We start from the raw sequence: 18,154 nt of genomic DNA, 5'->3' as shown, positions 1-18,154 counted from the left end.
TTCAGCTTTCTCTCATCTCACCGATCGGACGTGATCCATCCGTGACGAGCTTCAGCAGTGCCACCCTCACCCCTTCCTCTACCTGCCTCTCTCTCGGACTCCCGCTGTGGCTCCATGGGCCAGAAGTAAACATATTTTTAGGAACATTGACCTCGATCTGCAAACGGTTATTGACAGGTTATCTATTTGATTCTGACTTGGTGTGATTTGTGTTAAAGGACCCCTGAGAACAGCTCACGTGCCTCCAGTCCCTCCTGCTCAGACTGTGAAAACTTCCCGATGGTTCCCACTCTGGAGACCTCCTACCTTGCGCGGGCTGCAAAGAACGAGTTCCTGAACTTGGTGCCTGATATTGAAGAAATGCGACCAGGGTGAGTAATGCCATATTAACCCAAATACTGTCACTATGACATGTGTCTCACAGACCAAATGTAAGTCGACACTCATGTTCTCTAGTTCAAGCAGAAATGATGTGGATCGATTCAAATTCCTGAGCCTGGATGATTTCAGCTGGAAACAAACCAACTCTGCTTCTTCCTCAGATAATTCAATTCAATTCAATTTTATTTATATAGCGCCAAATCACAACAAAAGTCGCCTCAAGGCGCTTCATAGATACAGAGAAAAACCCAACAATCATATGACCCCCTATGAGCAAGCACTTTGGCGACAGTGGGAAGTAAAAACTCCATTTTAACAGGAAGAAACCTCCAGCAGAACCAGGCTCAGGGAGGGGCGGGGCCATCTGCTGCGACCGGTTGGGGTGAGAGAAGGAAGACAGGATAAAAGACATGCTGTGGAAGAGAGACAGAGGTTAATAACAGATATGATTCAATGCAGAGAGGTCTGTTAACTCATACTGAGTGAGAAAGGAGACTGGAAAGGAAAAACTCAATGCATCATGGGAATCCCCGGCAGCCTACGTCTATTGCAGCATAACTAAGGGAGGATTCAGGGTCACCTGGTCCAGCTCTAACTATATGCTTTAGCAAAAAGGAAAGTTTTAAGCCTAATCTTAAAAGTAGAGATAGTGTCTGTCTCCCGAATCCAAACTGGAAGCTGGTTCCACAGAAGAGGGGCCTGAAAACTGAAGGCTCTGCCTCCCATTCTACTTTTAAATACTCTAGGAACAACAAGTAGGCCTGCAGTGCGAGAGTGAAGTGCTCTAATAGGGTGATATGGTACTACAAGGTCATTAAGATAAGATGGGGCCTGATTATTTAAGACCTTGTATGTGAGGAGCAGGATTTTGAATTCAATTCTGGATTTAACAGGAGAAATCTGCTCTCTCTTTCTAGTCCCTGTCAGGACTCTTGCTGCAGCATTTTGGATTAGCTGAAGGCTTTTCAGTGAGTTTTTTGGACATCCTGATAATAATGAATTACAGTCGTCCAGCCTGGAAGTAATAAATGGTAAATGGCCTGTATTTATATAGCGCTTTACTAGTCCCTAAGGACCCCAAAGCGCTTTACATATCCAGTCATCCACCCATTCACACACACATTCACACAATAAATGCATGAACTAGTTTTTCAGCGTCACTCTGAGACAGGATATTTCTAACTTTAGAGATGTTGCGCAAATGGAAGAACGCAGTCTTACATATTTGTTTAATATGTGCGTTGAAGGACATGTCCTGGTCAAAAATGACTCCAAGGTTCCTCACAGCGTTGCTGGAGGCCGAGGTAATGCCATCCAGAGTAAGAATCTGGTTCGATACCATATTTCTAAGCTTTCCAGGGCCGAGTACAATAACCTCAGTTTGATCTGAATTAAGAAGCAGAAAGTTAGCGGCCATCCAGGTCTTTATGTCTTTAAGACATTCCTGCAGTTTAACTCATTGGTGTGTGTTATCTGGCTTCATGGACAGATAGAGCTGGGTGTCATCTGCATAGCAGTGAAAATGTATACTATGTCTTCTAATGATGCTTCCTAAGGGAAGCATGTATAATGTAAACAGAATTGGTCCTAGCACTGAACCCTGTGGAACTCCATAATTAACCTCAGTGTGTGAAGAGGACTCTCCATTTACATGCACAAATTGGAGTCTATTAGATAGATATGTCCCACAGGACACCCCGAGGGACACGGTCGAATGCCTTCTCCAAGTCCACAAAACACATGTAGACTGGTTGGGAAAACTCCCATGCACCCTCAAGTATCCTCGAGAGGATAAAGAGCTGGTCCAGTGTTCCGCGACCAGGACAAAAACCGCATTGTTCCTCCTGTATCCGAGGTTCGACTAGCGGACGAACTCTCCTTTCCAGCACCCTGGCATAGACCTTCCCAGGGAGGCTGAGGAGTGTGATGCCCCTGTAGTTGGAACACACCCTCCGGTCCCCCTTCTTAAAGATGGGGACCATCCATCTTCATCCGCTTTAACCGAGGCCGGGTCACGGGGGCAGCAGCCTAAGCAGAGAGCCCCAGACCTCCCTCTCCCCAGCCACCTGCTCCAGCTTATCCGGGGGAACACCAAGGCATTCCTAGACCAGCCGAGAGATATAATCTCTCCAGCGTGTCCTGGGTCTGCCCCGGGGCCTCCTCCCGGTGGGACATGCCTGGAACACCTCACCCAGGAGGCGCCCAGGAGGCATCCTTGTCAGATGCCCGAACCACCTCAGCTGGCTCCTCATCCCCGACCCGGAGTGGGCACTCCACCCATGGCCTCAGATTTGGAGGTGCTGATCCTCATTCCTGCTGCTTCACACTCGGCTGCGAACCGTTCCGTCACCACAGAATGTCTGCTCAAACATATTTATATCCAAATAACATGTGTAATGCATGCATGCATTCACATATTCACACACAAACAAACTATGAAAATGTCAACAGTGATTCCTCCCTCACAGGTCCTCGGCTTTACTGAGGTTGAAAAACCAAAGCCGGCAGAAGAGAAACCGACACAAACACAGTCAGAAACGTCGTCGTCGCTACAGACGCCAATGCAGACCCTGATGCAGACACGGATGCAGACACGGATGCAGACGCAGACGCAGATTCAGCAGCAAACCAGACTGCCGGGCTACCTGCGCAAGGTGGTAGCAAAGCGAATAACTGTGATCTGACAGGGAAATTCAAGGTTTTAGCTCCAGAGTATCTCACACCAAACTCCCCACCACATATATCCAACACATAGCTAACACCTTAAAACAGAATTAGTAGAAAGCAGATTTATGCAGCAGGTGAAAAGTTCAGTGTCAACAAAAGCATAACATCATACATGTTCTAAATGTTTAACATATTTGAGCGTTTGTTGCGTCTGTTTGTCCTTTTTCTGTATTCTTTCCAAAAGATGCAGGAGGCCTTGTAAATACAGATTACTACTGAGCTCTTCAGTTCCTTAAGACTTTGAATCCAATCATTCAGTGGATGTTAGTTATGAGAAAGCTATTACCAAATGAAAACAAACTAACACTCATCGTGGATTTATAACACGTAAGTCTTCTCTGGCTGTTCACAGTGTCTGAAACCCCAGACCGATGAGGACGATGTCCACGCCAAGTTTGCCAAACTACTAACTGATCTGAACAAGGCTGATGCTCCATACTCCCTCAGTCTTGCCAACAGACTTTACGGGGATCGGTCCTACACGTTTCTCGAGATGTGAGAGGAAACCTGTTGTTACTTAGACTTACAATAAATGACTAACCTGTGCAGTGAGCCCTGTTATAAGTCATGAGACCAAAGCTGTGCACGTTTCTCCCTGCTCCCTGGATTTTCACTTACACAAAGTTTAGGACAGTAATGCTAATTTAATTCCATGAAGTTGGCTACATCTAGTCAGTAGTAGTGGTAGTACAAGTTCACTGTATTTACTGGAAACATTTCACAAGAATATGTTCTATGATAAAAAACAGACAAGTCTTCATAAAACACAGCAATAAAATAGAAACATTTGCATTAAAAATAAATAACACAAAAATTAAATATAATCATTTTACAGTTTTATTTATTTAGAATAGAATAGAATAGAATAGAATTCAACTTTATTGTCATTGCACATGCACAGGTACAGGGCAACGAAATGCAGTTTGCATCCATCCAGAAGTGCTTTAGTGATATAGGTATATTACAATATATATTAGCAATAGTATAGATATGTAAGTATATTACAGAAATGGGTCTATTATGGTATGTTATAATGTACACGGTATGAAGTATGTTGTGAATATTCTATAACTATAAGTATGTACAGGCTGTAGTGAGTACAAGCTATGTACAGGCTATGAACAGGATATAAATATGAAAAACTATACAGAATATGAAATAAATAACTTTACAGAATCTGAGATATACAGCTATACAGAAATGGGAACTATGCAAGTTGTAAACAGTTGTAGGATTAAAGATTATTGAATGTACAGAATGATTATTTACACAGAGCTATACAGTAGTGCAGTTAAGATAAGTGAGGGTGTAGATAGTTTCTACAGAGGCTATATAAAGTGCTAGTGGTTGTGAGTGGTGGTTCAGTCCATGTTATTATTGTGTGTTTGAGGGTACAGTTGTCCATTGTGGGGGTGTGTATGTTCAGTGCATGAGTTTAACGTGGGTCAGATGTCAGGAGGCAGAGTTCAGGAGTCTGACAGCTGTGGGGAAGTAGCTGTTCCGGTACCTGGTGGTCTTAGTCCGGAGGCTCCTGTGGCGCCTCCCAGAGGGCAGGAGGGTGAAGAGTCCATGTGATGGGTGACTGGGGTCTTTGATGATTTTTCCCAGCCCTTTTCAGACACCGCTTCCTGTAGATGTCTTTTATGGCAGGAAGTGGTGCTCCGGCGATGCGCTGGGCAGTTTTCACGACCCTCTGCAACGCCTTCCGGTCCGAGGCAGAGCAGTTCCCGTACCAGACTGTTATACAGTTGGTCAGGATGCTCTCGATGGTGCAGCGATAGAAGTTCACCAGGATGTCTGAGGACAGGTGGTTCTTCCTCAGAGTCCTCAAGAAGAAGAGGCGCTGGTGAGCCTTCTTGACCAGCTTGGAGCAGTTGGTCGTCCAGGTGAGATCCTCGGAGATGTGGACTCCCAGGAACTTGAAGCTGCTCACACGCTCCACAGCCGTCCCCTTAATGTGGATGGGTGGATGTGGGTCAGCATTCCTCCTGTAGTCCACGATGAGCTCCTTGGTCTTCTCGGTGTTAAGCAGCAGGTTGTTTGTGTCGCACCACTCAGCCAGACGATCCACCTCCTCCCTGTAGGCGGCCTCATCGTTGTCACTGATGAGGCCAATCACCGTGGTGTCATCTGCAAACTTAATGATGGTGTTGGAACCATCAGCAGGTCTGCAGTCGTGGGTGAAGAGGGAGTAGAGGAAAGGGCTCATCACACAGCCTTGTGGTACACCGGTGTTCATTGTGATGGTAGATGAGCAGTGGTTATCCAGCCGGACATGTTGGGGGCGGTTGGTCAGGAAGTCCAGTAACCATTTGCAGATGAGGGAACTGATGCCCAGGTCTGTCAGTTTCCTGATGAGTTGTGAGGGGTGGATTGTATTGAACGCTGAACTGAAGTCTATAAACAGCATTCTGGCGTAGGTGTTGTTGTTGTCCAGGTGTGAGAGGACAGAGTGCAGTGCGATGGAGACTGCATCCTCTATGCTCCTGTTCTGGCGGTATGCAAATTGGTGGGGGTCCAGGGTGGGGGGGAGACAGGATTTGAAGTGTGCTAGGACCAGCTGCTCTAAGCACTTAGCTATTTACAGTTCATAACAAGAGACAAGGCACCATTTCTCTCCTTTGTGTTCCAGTCATCACAGCAGATTAAACTTTTAAAATATTTGCAAATAGTATAAAGAAATATATAAAGAAGTAAAACACTAATTTATTAATACTTAGAAATACTAAAACTTACATTTGTCAGCAAAAACTGCTGCCATCTGAACCGAAACGTTACAAACCAGCTTACCCACAATCTGTGTATTTTTCTATGCTGGCTACTTAAATTGGCATCCAACAAGCTATTTGCTTTAATCTTTTATTAGACAAAGGCTGACTGGTTAGTTCAAGCTTCAACTGCATCCAAAGGACTGAAAATGTTTTAACACAGTGACTGAACTTGATTGAAGTCTCCGTAGTTTGTTGAATCTGTTTCGAGTGACTTATTTTCACAATTCCAGGAATTTTTAAAAGGCACCAAAAAGCATTACAACGCTGAGCTCGAGTCTGTGGACTTCAAAGGAAATGCAGAGGAGGCCAGGGTCCACATCAACAGCTGGGTGGAGAAGCAGACACAAGGTAAGCATAATGTAACTTTAAATGATCTCCACTGTAAATCCTTGGATCAGTTGTGTTGTGTTCAGTTGAGACATTATTACCGGATTGTCCACCGTCCACATTATTTTCTGTTTCCAGTTCTTCCAGTCTAATTTCTATTCAGTATTAAGCAGCACTATCTCTGGGTTTTACTGTTTGGTTTCATGCTATTAATAAAACCATCACAGCAGTATGTTGCTGTAAATAGCAGGCCAATTCTTCTATTCTTATTCTATTATGTGATGGGTACTTCTACTTTGATCACTTGTGTCTTTAACATATTTTATTTTTCAGGCCCATTTAGGATTGGCTGCTATTGATTCTATATCTTTATATTATCTTAAGTGCAGCAGGAAATTCATTCATTGTTTTTATAAAAGCGCGATACAAATACAGGCCATTTATAAATCTACCATCTATAATAATAGGATACAAGGACTTTCCATGAGGGTTATAGGACTGTGGTGCCACCTGCTGGAAATGAGACATCTTAATCCCAGTTGAAAGAAGACATTATTTTTGTAGGAGCCATTTTTGGGTTGATACCTCATGTTGCTGCTAGAGGTAACCTTTTTAAGTTTCTTTTTCTTTCTTTCTTTTTAAACTTTATTTAACAAACAATGAGTATACAACATACAAACAGATGAAGTATACAAAACAACAGAACATGAACACAAAAAGCCAAGGGTAAAAGAAAAAGGTAACAATTATAAGAATACACATACATGTATTGTTTTGAGAGCCTTTGTGTTGGTGGAGTCTGATATTGATTGTAGGTACATTTCCACATCCTTAAAATAATGACAGAAATATGGTGTTTTGTTAGTAAACTTACATTTATGGATAAAAAATGTAGCTAAAATTATGAACAAATTCATCATAAAAAACATTTCTCATACTTCTTGGGGAACTTAAACAAACAGAATAAAACATTTTCCCATCGTAAAGAAAACTCCCTTAAAATATGGACAATAACAAACCTGCTAAATTCCTTCCAGAATCTCTGTGTAAAAGAACAGTACCAAAAAAGATGTGTCACAGTTTCTGGATGATCCCCACAGAAAGTACAATTAGTATTTATGTCCCTTTTACATTTTACCATGTAGTGACTGGCTGGATAACATTTATGTAGAATTTTAAATGAGACTTCTTTCACCTTATTTACAATCAAATATTTATGGGGGACCATCCAGACTGTCTTCCACTTGATATCTGGAACATATCGGTTCCAATAAGATGTTATATATGGGAGAGAGACGATATCTTCTTGGAATAAACTACGTATTCTCTTATTGCTGTTACCAAGTTCCTGTGAAAAGCAGATTTTTCCTATTGGTGACTCAGCTGGATCAGGGAGAGTGACTGAGGCAGATATTGAGCTGTCAGTGTTTTTATATAACATTAAAGTCCCTGAGGGTGTGGCACCAAGCACCACTGAGGATTCCACCTTTTTAAGTTCCTGTATGGTAGGTTTATGTAAGGTATTTAAGGTGGACGCACGTAATCAGCGTCAGGTGTGTTGTTAATCATAAGAAGGCAAAACGTTTGTGACCGCTGCGCTTTTATCTTAAAATGTTTGGAACAAAGACCAAAAAGGACAAGATAAGTACTGCTGCAGTTATTGGACTGTTTAATTAATTCATGCATACCAGAAGCATCGCGTCACCCCCGCTAACAACCACCTCAGTGGCTTCAAGCCTACGCTTGAATTTGTGTTTTTTGTTCCCTGTTATACTGATCATAAAGCTTTTTCCCCCTTTTTTTAAAATAAAAACCATCTTGCTGTTGCCCTGTTTTCTGATTTTATAGCTGAAGATGTTGTACAGTAACTAGTGCATCTTTGGTAATAGTTAATAGTTTTCATAAATTCTTTTTACCAGATAAAATCAAGGACTTGCTAAGCCAGGATGCAGTGGGTAGCCTGACGAAGCTGGTTCTCGTGAATGCCATTTACTTCAAGGGCAGCTGGAACACGCAGTTTAAGGAGGAGAAGACTGCTGATGTGCAGTTTCGACTGAACAAGGTAACAGTGCAGAAAGGCAGCATAGGATGGTGCAGTTATACTTTGATCTGTCATACTACAAACGCGCTGTGGACTTTGCTGAATGAGAACATAAAGCCTGGAGCTCTGAGGGGATAAAATCGTGCTTTTAGGACGATCACTTTCCAACTTTATGCAGTTATGCAATGCAGTTTATTATTCATGTAATATCCAATAAGTGCTCAAATAAATCTCAAACAACAGCACATCACAAACTTCGGCTAACAAGAACAAATTGTGTTGTGACGTTTGCTCTACATCCAAATCCACTCAATGGCTGGAATAAAACCATGACAGAACTTTTTGAGATCATTTTGAGACTAAACACAAAAAACATTTCTCTTGTCTCCCCTATTTTTCAGAACGACACTAAGCCGCTGAAGATGATGCAGCAGAAAAGTAAATTTCCTTTTGCGACCATTCCTGAGGCCAACTGCAAGGTAACATCCATCACTTTCAGCTTATTACAGGATTTCACCAGCATGATCTAAAACTTGTCTTTTACAAATATCAGCCTAAATTTCTAGATTAGGAAGTCAGATCATCTTTGATGGAGTAATAAATAAAAACAATGTTTCTGGACAGATTCTTGAGATGCCGTATAAAGGAAATGACCTCAGCATGCTCATATTCCTGCCTAATGACATAGAAGATGATACCACAGGCTTGGAAAAGGTAAGATGCACTTACCAGTACTTTAATGTCCAGTTTCAATCAGACAAGCTAGTGACACTGTATCCACACAGCTGGAGAAGGAGCTGACCTATCAGAACTTTGTGGACTGGACTCGCCCAGACATGATGAGCCCCAACGAGGTTGATGTCAAGCTCCCTCGATTTAAGATGGAGGAGAAGTATGACTTGGAGAAAATCCTGACCAACATGGGAATGGAGAACGCTTTTGACATCTACAAGAGAGACTTCTCTGGTGAGAAATATTGCACCAATGAGACACACTGAATCAATTATACAGTTATATTGAGAGCACAAAAACTGCAAAACATCATCTGGTAAAGAAAAAAACACAACTGATTTCTGGGCTCTTCATCTACTAGGAATGTCTCCAGCAAATGACCTGATAGTGTCCAAAGTTGTCCACAAGGCTTTGGTGGATGTAAATGAAGAAGGAGCTGAGGCTGCTGCTGCCACTGGGGTTGACATGGAAGTCCGCTCTATAACGATTCCCGCTGAGTTTGTTGCCGACCATCCCTTCATCTTCTTCATCCGACATAAACCCACCAAGAGCATTCTCTTTGTGGGCCGGTACTGCTCACCCGAGTAAACACGAGCTGACATTGACATGAATTAAACATAAAACATTATATACAGTATAAGATTTTGTAAGGTAAACCTAGTTCATACAAATGAAGTAAAGAAAAGTTATTAAAACAAAACGTGCCTTGCTGTTTATTCTTTCAGTGTCCCACAGTAGCACATTTCCTGCTAGGAAAATGTCAGAAGTCACATCATTTCTGTAAATTGGGAAGTAACTGTAATACATCAAGTCACCTCTGTCTCTTGTTACCAGGACTTTTTAAAATGAATGGTGCAACATGGAAAGAGGCCGTACACAAGAGTTTAGCTTTGAGCTCAATATGCGATGATCCTTTCAGCCATGACATCTCTGACATGGGAAACCAGGGAATTTGATTAGAAGATGGTGAAGGATTTTCTTTTCAGTTAGAAACTGGATTTGTGTAACATGGTGGTGAAAACCCCCCAAAGAAAGCAGCATATGATCAGTCGCTATATTGCATTTAATACAAACGTCCTTCGTGTATCCTTTGAATACAGAACAGATCATTTCTGATATCTATGAGTAAACCCAACGAGCACGTGTCCCAAAAGACCCCACAGTGTTTTTATCTGGCTTTTCCCTGACAGTTAGTGGACACTGACAGATGTGTGCTGAATATGAAAGGAAACAAAAGAACTAAAGAAGGTTTGCAGGGTTAAAAACAAGAACTACATGAAGGTTGTTTCATCCTGCTGTAACTTATGACAGAAGCATCTTTTGTTTGTTTGTTATTTATTTACACAAAGACAGATGTTGAAATAACAGGAGTAACAGTTTCATTCAATTGAAATCGGTCCAATAGTCTATAATGAAATTATTGTTTTTCATTAGTTGGCAAAAGATGGGGGTTGTTGACTGCAATTCAGTGAATGCAACAGGGGAGGACGCCAGTTTGGATGGAGGGGAATCAGCAGGACAGATGAGATTTTGTTTAGGAGTCGAGTAGTTGTGTGAATGAGGAGAGGAGAGCACATTAGACTGCTGAGAGACGGGGAGGTAGTCAAGCACTGACCACATGTCTTCTTGGATTTCAGCAAAACAGATGGGCTCATCTCGGTCTTGAAATAATTCAACTCGGGGTTGAACTGATGCAGTTTGAGAGGCATCTACAGGAGAGGCAGGGGTGGGTGAGGGCTGCTGAGACTGCGCAGTGATAGGTCACAGGTGATGCCTGTGTGTTTGGCAGTTGCAAACACACTGGCTGCTGGCGAGGCACGCTGCTGTCATCTGGCTTTGTCTGTGGCTGCTCATGTGGCTCTGTCAGAAATGAATGAGAAGAAGAAGATGGCTGTGACTCAGCTGGCCTCATACGCAAGTTGTTGGCTTGTTGAGCTTCTTCTTCATGTACAGATGCAGATTCTGCAACGCAAACAAAAATACATTAAGTCTTCTTTTTTTCAACACATTTTTGTCTCGTTTTCATCACATTTCTTATGTCAGATGCTGTGATACCAAGAAATCTTCTTTCACCTTTTCTAAGTCTGATTCTCTTCCTCTTCTTGCCCTGAAAACAAACACAGAGTTTTCATTAGCTGATACAAACTCTGTGCAGTGACTGTTTCATCATTCAGTGCAGTGATGCACACATGTAGGAACTGCATGTTGGCACTTTGGACATACATAGTTTTCTTTGGTCGACCAGGCTGGATGCTCTTTGGCATGATTCTGTCTTTCTGTTTCAGCCTGCTTGAAATATCTGGCTTTCTGGTCGTTTGAAAGCGACTTCCACTGTGGACAGAAGATCATAAGAACACACTGTGAGCACTGCTACTACACATAACTACAGGACAGCTGGGACACATGCAAAAACATGAGCAGACAACATTAACAGATGCACTTACTCTCTGTCCCACCACTGCATTTCCGGCTGCACTTCCAGGGATGTTGAGTTCAGCAATGACCTTTGGCCTCTGCTCTTTGAGATAGAGCATGAAGGCATTTGGCGGCTTCTTGACGTATGGCCCATCTTCATCCTGCTGGGCTGGACACTTTCTTTTTCTTCAGGAATAAAACAGAGAGTAAGAGCACATGTTAGCACTGTGTACAACTGTGAGGGAAGCAGTTCAAAAACACGAGATAAGCTGTAAAACTGAATGAAATCAGGCACCATTAATGGATCATTACAATAATTCCTGCAGACATCTGCAAACAAATGACAGATACTTGCAGATCAGTGAACCAAAGCAGCCGAGCAAACTTACTTTGGAGTGGAGGTGTTAGGTGGAGGAGCAGGAGTGACACAATCATACATCTGTACACCGTTCCTACACAGATGAAGGGAGACAGATATGAGATAACAGGAAGAAGTTATGAATATAGAGATGTTCAGCAGCTGTGTTCACTCCAGTGTTTGTGTGTTTTACGTACAGTACTCCAACAGGACGCAGGTTCTGGAGCACACAAAACACACAACAGGTGATGAGACAAGCTGCAATACTATCATCTATCCACTAGGTGGAAGAATTGATCAGTAGAAAGAGGAGATGTGCTCAAAACGACATTCATACATAGATTTATTCTTCTTAGTTAGTCTTAAGAATTAGGATTCACTGACAGTGAAGAAGTTTCAGACGTGCACTCGCGTTTCCTTTTTAGCATCCACACATCAAGTCTTTAAACAAATAATGAAAGGATAATGAAAGAAAGTTTAATGTGAAATTACTGAATTATATGAAATGCCAGAGTGTTTTTCTTTAAACTACTTGGGACACTGCCTTTTAGTGATGTCACTAAAAGGCAAGGTTCTAATGTTGTGTTGCCATAGACTCCGGAGTTTACTTTTAAAGCTCACTTACAGAACTGACTTATACAGCTTAGTTAGAAAAGTCAAGCATCCAGACATTTGAAGGACTATTCACTCATTAAGGTCACATTTTCTATTTTAAAAGCTCTCAAAAAATTAAGATGAAAAAGGAAACAAGAAAAGTTACGACTGAGGCAGATAAGAAAGATCCAGGAGATCAAAGTAAGTAAAAAAAAAAAATCCCCCAAATAACAGAATCTACGTTTCTAACAATGTTGAGGCTCTGTGTATAAAATGATTCATTTTTAGAGGATTTAAATCCTGGTTTTGATTGAAACTAACCTGAGTGCAACATGTCTAATCAAAGAAAGGTTACTGGGGCACTTTGTCTTTTGGTAAAATAATGTGACAAGTTTATTCTTGGACTGAGCAGTGAAAACAGAGCAACAAGTGTCATCAGTATCTAGACTTAGTAGACCTAGTATGGACTCGTGTTGGTGTGTTTTTTATCAAAAGGATAAACTTGTTATTATATTGTAAGCAATACTAATTTAAAATTCAATGACATCAAAATCCTTCTAGTCCTGATGTCGAGCGCTCTTTTTCACTAATGTGTTGTTGTTGTTTATAGATTGTAAGAGCAGGATGGCTAAAAGAAAGGCCAGTCCTGAAAAAACGACCCCCATAAAAAGAAGGAGGGTCTCTGAGCAGGCTGGTCCTTCCACCAGCTCAGATGCTCATGTGGTCGGGGGAGTTAAGCGAAAGGTCCAACAAGATGAAGCGGGGACAACCAATACAGCAAAGAAGCGTAAACTTCTTGACCATGTGAGCGGTGACAAGGGGCAGGCATCTTCCTGGTTGGACACTGGTAAAGGTAGGCTAATTAGTTGAGTGAGGGGTAGATTAAGTGTACATCTGGTTGCTAGTTTGAAGATATTAGTGTTTGGGAGATATTTGTGTCTATTATCTAATAAGCTGACGTGCTTTTGGTGTTTTCCACATCTGCAGACTGCAGCATAGAGATTTCAGAGAGCTGCAGTAAAAACAAAAAGGCTGGCAAAAGGAAAGCTGCGGGAGACACCAGGGACCCACCTAAGAAAAAGAACGTGGACCAGGACAAAACCAAAACCGTTGCCAAAAAGTCAGTGGCTGAACAGAAACGTAAGTAGCAAGCAGCTTAGCTTTTATATTCAGGTGAAGAGCAAAATGAACATTTAGGGTACAGCAGAGAGTAATTTGTGTGACAGCTGTAGTAAAACCCAATTTGTCTTTGTCTGTTTAGGTGACTTCCAAGCGAGATACGTGGAGGAGCACCGGCTTGGAGAAGGAGGATGCGGAGCAGTGTTTGCTGGCTACCGCATAAAGGATCATTTACCAGTAAGTGTTCAGATGGTGGTAGTAAGACAGGCAGTAATGCAGATAAGGGATAATATCGTAAGCTGTTTTACACCTTTAATGATGTCATACTGAGGAAATGCTCATCAATGCCCTGTGTCTTTTAGGTGGCCATCAAACACATCCCAAAGGGGAAAGTGTACTGCAAAGTGAAGGTAAATGTGCAAGACTTGAATTGTTTTTACATTAGTGGATTGCATGCAGCGTTCACCTGTGGAACGTCTGTGCCTCATCATCCACTTTGTTGAAATATTTCAGGATGATAACGGGAAGAATGTGTCAGTGGAAGTTGCCATCATGCTGAAGCTTGCAGCTGAAGCAGATGGATCAGTGGAAACATCAGCCCCAGTGTCTCTGTTGGAGTGGTTTGACTTTGGCAGAGAGCTGATCCTGGTGATGGAGAGACCTGTCCCCGCTGTGGACCTGGATAAATACATAGAAGAAAATGGAGGATTTTTGCCAGAGGACAAGGCCAAGGCAAGTTGACTTGCCTTAGAAGAGTCTTAGACTGTACATCATTCAATCAAAGCACAGAGTATTAGAGAAACATTAACCCATTGATTGATTATTGTCTTTTTCATCGTTTCCAGGTAGGGCTGGGCTATATCATACCATTCACGGTAATACCGGTGTAATTTTGGGCAACGATAGGAAAATGAAATATCGCGCTAGAATAGGTAAAACGCGCATGCGCAGTGCCTATGTTTACATACGCAGATGGCGGTGACGCAGAAAGAGAAGAGCAAAAGTGGATCGTTGAATGAAACGGATGAACCAGAACTGGTTTGTAAAAATGCTGCAACTTTAGTGGTGTGGAACTGGTTTAGCTTTCGTCCGTCAGATACACAACAAAGCACAATTTTTGGTAGCGCATGCTAGCGGGCCGTCGTTATTACCGTGTTGTTTGGAAAATACGGCACACTTAAAATCAATCCTTTGATTTTTCTGAAACTCGACAGTGCCCCTTATAATCCCGTGTGCCTTATGTATGAACTCTGGTTGTGTTTACTGACCTCAAAATGATTTTATGTACACGGCGACTTTGCTAAGCTACAAAGCCGCACCGCTCGATGGATTGTCGGAGCATTACGGCTATCGTAGGCAGGCGCCTCGCGGAGTGATACGTACTGCACCTCAACGTGATATTACCGTATTGTGTGTGTATAACCTCTTTTTAAGCTTTGTGGATATTTTACATGGTTATGCTGAGGATATGTCGGCCAATTTCCACTGGAAATGCCTTTTGGTTAAACTGTCAGCGAGGAATTTGCATTTGCACTGTTACATTTTTATATAACTTTAATGCACATAAAAAAACAGCTGCTTGTTTAAGTGAAAATACATTTATGGGGTTTTTTGCACTAATAAAGTTGTGGAGTTGTAAAGTATTTTGTCTAGTGTCAGTTATATCGTTATCGCAACTTTTCAAATGTATATCGTGATAAATATTTTTGGTCATATCGCCCTGCTCTATTTCCAGGTCATTCTGAAGCAGCTGGTTGATGCTGCGAAGCACCTGGAGGATAAACACATCTTTCACCGGGACATCAAGAGTGAGAACATTCTAATTGAGACCGGCTCAGATGTACCGCGTGTTCGTATCATCGACTTTGGACTGAGCTGCTTTGTCAAGGAGCGGTCGCAGTACCGCGTCTTCTATGGTAACATATTCTGCTCTTGCTCTTCACAGATGTCACAATTTTCGCCTTTTGTTTTAGAAGAAATTGCAATTGTGTCTGTTTATTAGGTACAGAAATGTACTCCCCTCCCGAGTGGTACGGGCGCAGTTGCTACAGGTGTGGACCCACCACGGTATGGCAAATGGGAGTGGTTCTGTACGAAGCGCTTCATGCCGGGGACTTTAACACCACGAGCTTCCTCAAAAAGCGCCTGAAATTCAAAAGACATCTGTCCAAAAGTAAGAAAACGTCACACTTCAAGACTGACTGATGGCTTGGACCACTGGAACTATCATCTTCATGTTTTTTCTCTTTCCTTTCTTTCCAGACTGCCGGGATTTCTTGGACGCGTGTTTAACCAAAGTCCCGGAGACGCGGCCGACGCTGGAGGAGCTACAGCATCACACTTGGCTGAGATAAGCCTCTCACACACACACACAAACACACACAATTCAGACGTTATCATTTATGTGTGATGTATGAATTACCTTTCTTTTTTTCAGGAAATAATTTTTTTTAATTGGCCCACTTTAAATTTCAGTGTTTTGGAATTCCTGTAACCCCCCCAGCCATCCCAGGAAAGGGGATCTCTCTTTGAATGGGCTTTCCCGAGGTTTCTTCCCGTCAGTCTGGCCCCCCCAGGGGAGTTTTTCCTCGTCTTCATAGAGAGCTTGGGCTGGCTCAGGAGCTCCATCAAAACTGTCTTTATTTAATTACTCTAATGTAATCATATACTTTAAAGTAATCAAATAAAAGACAGTAAAAATCTGAAGACTTGAAGTAAACTTCCATTAAAATAAAACGTGTTTAATTCATCTTTGCTGAGGATACTGTGTTATTACTATTTCAAGGATTATGTCAGAACACCGGATACTGGTACCCATCCCTACCCATCACTAGGGAACAGAACAAACCAGACATCAATTACAACAAAAATGACACTGACCCAGCCAGCATAACTTGTCTGCCTTAAGAAATGTTTAGCAATATTACAAATTGGGTGATATGCCTTAAAGTAGCTTCTCATGTGTTCAGCATTGTCAAAGGCTACATTTTAATTAAAACCACAATCTAGTAATGTTCTGTCTTTAACCTTCCTAATTTGTTTTTTGTCCTAACCTAACACTAAATTGCCAGTGAAAACAAAAGTTACATAAATAAAGAAGAGTAAAGAAAATTACGGTCTTTTTTATTGTAACAGTTTACCAGTGTACAGTTTGGTTTGTATCATATCTATCTAATAGACTCCAGTTTGTGCATGTAAATGGAGAGTCCTCTTCACACACTGAGGTTAATTATGGAGTTCCACAGGGTTCAGTGCTAGGACCAATTCTGTTTACATTATACATGCTTCCCCTAGGCAGCATCATTAGAAGACATAGCATAAATTTTCACTGCTATGCAGATGACACCCAGCTCTGTCTGTCCATGAAGCCAGATAACACACACCAATGAGTTACACTGCAGGAATGTCTTAAAGACTTAAAGACCTGGATGGCCGCTAACTTTCTGCTTCTTAATTCAGATCAAACTGAGGTTATTGTACTCGGCCCTGAAAAGCTTAGAAATATGGTATCTAACCAGATTCTTACTCTGGATGGCATTACCTTGGCCTCCAGTAACGCTGTGAGGAACCTTGGAGTCATTTTTGACCAGGACATGTCCTTCAACGCACATATTAAACAAATATGTAAGACTGCGTTCTTCCATTTGCGCAACATCTCTAAAATTAGAAATATCCTGTCTCAGAGTGACGCTGAAAAACTAGTTCATGCATTTATTGTGTGAATGTGTGTGTGAATGGGTGGATGACTGGATATGTAAAGCGCTTTGGGGTCCTTAGGGACTAGTAAAGCGCTATATAAATACAGGCCATTTACCATTTACCATTTATTACTTCCAGGCTGGACGACTGTAATTCATTATTATCAGGATGTCCAAAAAACTCACTGAAAAGCCTTCCGCTAATCCAAAATGCTGCAGCAAGAGTCCTGACAGGGACTAGAAAGAGAGAGCAGATTTCTCCTGTTAAATCCAGAATTGAATTCAAAATCCTGCTCCTCACATACAAGGTCTTAAATAATCAGGCCCCATCTTATCTTAATGACCTTGTAGTACCATATCACCCTATTAGAGCACTTCGCTCTCGCTCTGCAGGCCTACTTGTTGTTCCTAGAGTATTTAAAAGTAGAATGGGAGGCAGAGCCTTCAGTTTTCAGGCCCCTCTTCTGTGGAACCAGCTTCCAGTTTGGATTTGGGAGACAGACACTATCTCTGCTTTCAAGATTAGGCTTAAAACTTTCCTTTTTGCTAAAGCATATAGTTAGGGCTGGAGCAGGTGACCCTGAATCCTCCCTTAGTTATGCTGCAATAGACGTAGGCTGCCGGGGATTCCCATGATGCATTGAGTTTTTCCTTTCCAGTCTCCTTTCTCACTCAGTATGAGTTAATAGACCTCTCTGCATTGAATCATATCTGTTATTAACCTCTGTCTCTCTTCCACAGCATGTCTTTATCCTCTCTTCCTTCTCTTACCCCAACCGGTCGCAGCAGATGGTCCCGCCCCTCCCTGAGCCTGGTTCTGCTGGAGGTTTCTTCCTGTTAAAAGGGAGTTTTTACTTCCCACTGTCGCCAAAGTGCTTGCTCATAGGGGGTCATATGATTGTTGGGTTTTTCTCTGTATCTATGAAGCGCCTTGAGGCGACTTTTGTTGTGATTTGGCACTATATAAATAAAATTGAATTGAATTGAATTA

The 18,154-nt window shown here is 42.1% G+C and overlaps 3 protein-coding genes across 4 annotated transcripts; 2 read left to right on the top strand and 1 right to left on the bottom strand.

Annotated features, from left to right (window-relative positions):
• The first annotated feature begins 18 nt into the window (after positions 1 to 18).
• Positions 19 to 9,679, top strand: LOC120725914 (leukocyte elastase inhibitor-like). Of its 2 annotated transcripts, XM_040019125.1 has the most exons (10): positions 19 to 125; positions 219 to 371; positions 2,850 to 3,035; positions 3,461 to 3,601; positions 6,110 to 6,227; positions 8,126 to 8,268; positions 8,649 to 8,726; positions 8,872 to 8,961; positions 9,033 to 9,213; positions 9,341 to 9,679. In XM_040019125.1, exons 3-10 carry the CDS (start codon positions 2,943 to 2,945, stop codon positions 9,565 to 9,567), a joined length of 1,071 nt encoding a protein of 356 aa, XP_039875059.1. In that variant the 5' UTR covers positions 19 to 125; positions 219 to 371; positions 2,850 to 2,942; the 3' UTR covers positions 9,568 to 9,679. The 2 variants fall into 2 exon arrangements, with proteins under 2 accessions (XP_039875059.1, XP_039874971.1); XM_040019037.1 differs by lacking the exons at positions 19 to 125; positions 219 to 371 and having other exon boundaries at positions 2,775 to 3,035.
• Positions 9,680 to 10,310: 631 nt separating this feature from the next.
• On the bottom strand, positions 10,311 to 11,833 carry LOC120726941 (transcription factor 7-like 1-B). The gene is made up of 5 exons (XM_040021038.1): positions 11,784 to 11,833; positions 11,424 to 11,580; positions 11,203 to 11,310; positions 11,053 to 11,086; positions 10,311 to 10,941 (listed from the first exon to the last, which is right to left on the bottom strand). The coding sequence occupies exons 1-5, from the start codon at positions 11,831 to 11,833 to the stop codon at positions 10,652 to 10,654; spliced, it is 639 nt and encodes a 212-aa protein (XP_039876972.1). The 3' UTR covers positions 10,311 to 10,651.
• Positions 11,834 to 12,417: 584 nt separating this feature from the next.
• On the top strand, positions 12,418 to 16,217 carry LOC120725844 (serine/threonine-protein kinase pim-1-like). The gene is made up of 9 exons (XM_040018927.1): positions 12,418 to 12,547; positions 12,957 to 13,199; positions 13,334 to 13,486; positions 13,608 to 13,702; positions 13,828 to 13,875; positions 13,979 to 14,197; positions 15,201 to 15,381; positions 15,468 to 15,638; positions 15,728 to 16,217. The coding sequence occupies exons 1-9, from the start codon at positions 12,487 to 12,489 to the stop codon at positions 15,817 to 15,819; spliced, it is 1,263 nt and encodes a 420-aa protein (XP_039874861.1). The 5' UTR covers positions 12,418 to 12,486; the 3' UTR covers positions 15,820 to 16,217.
• Positions 16,218 to 18,154: the final 1,937 nt, after the last annotated feature.

The sequence above is a fragment of the Simochromis diagramma genome, unplaced genomic scaffold, assembly GCF_900408965.1.
Source record: "Simochromis diagramma unplaced genomic scaffold, fSimDia1.1 OVJJ01000359.1, whole genome shotgun sequence".
Classification (NCBI taxonomy): domain Eukaryota; kingdom Metazoa; phylum Chordata; class Actinopteri; order Cichliformes; family Cichlidae; genus Simochromis; species Simochromis diagramma.
The sequence above is the reverse complement of the archived record's forward strand: the minus strand, read 5'-3'. Positions and strand labels throughout refer to the sequence as shown.

Coding starts and splice junctions, on each gene's coding strand:
- LOC120725914 (XM_040019037.1), top strand. CDS start 2,778: ATGCATGCATGCATTCACATATTCACACACAAACAAACTATGAAAATG. Junction 8,962..9,032: donor ATACCACAGGCTTGGAAAAG/GTAAGATGCACT, acceptor GTATCCACACAG/CTGGAGAAGGAGCTGACCTA. Junction 9,214..9,340: donor CTACAAGAGAGACTTCTCTG/GTGAGAAATATT, acceptor TTCATCTACTAG/GAATGTCTCCAGCAAATGAC.
- LOC120726941 (XM_040021038.1), bottom strand. CDS start 11,833: ATGTATGATTGTGTCACTCCTGCTCCTCCACCTAACACCTCCACTCCA. Junction 11,311..11,423: donor ATGCAGTGGTGGGACAGAGA/GTAAGTGCATCT, acceptor TTCTGTCCACAG/TGGAAGTCGCTTTCAAACGA. Junction 10,942..11,052: donor GAGAATCAGACTTAGAAAAG/GTGAAAGAAGAT, acceptor TTTGCGTTGCAG/AATCTGCATCTGTACATGAA.
- LOC120725844 (XM_040018927.1), top strand. CDS start 12,487: ATGAAAAAGGAAACAAGAAAAGTTACGACTGAGGCAGATAAGAAAGAT. Junction 12,548..12,956: donor GAAAGATCCAGGAGATCAAA/GTAAGTAAAAAA, acceptor TGTTGTTTATAG/ATTGTAAGAGCAGGATGGCT. Junction 13,876..13,978: donor AAGTGTACTGCAAAGTGAAG/GTAAATGTGCAA, acceptor GAAATATTTCAG/GATGATAACGGGAAGAATGT.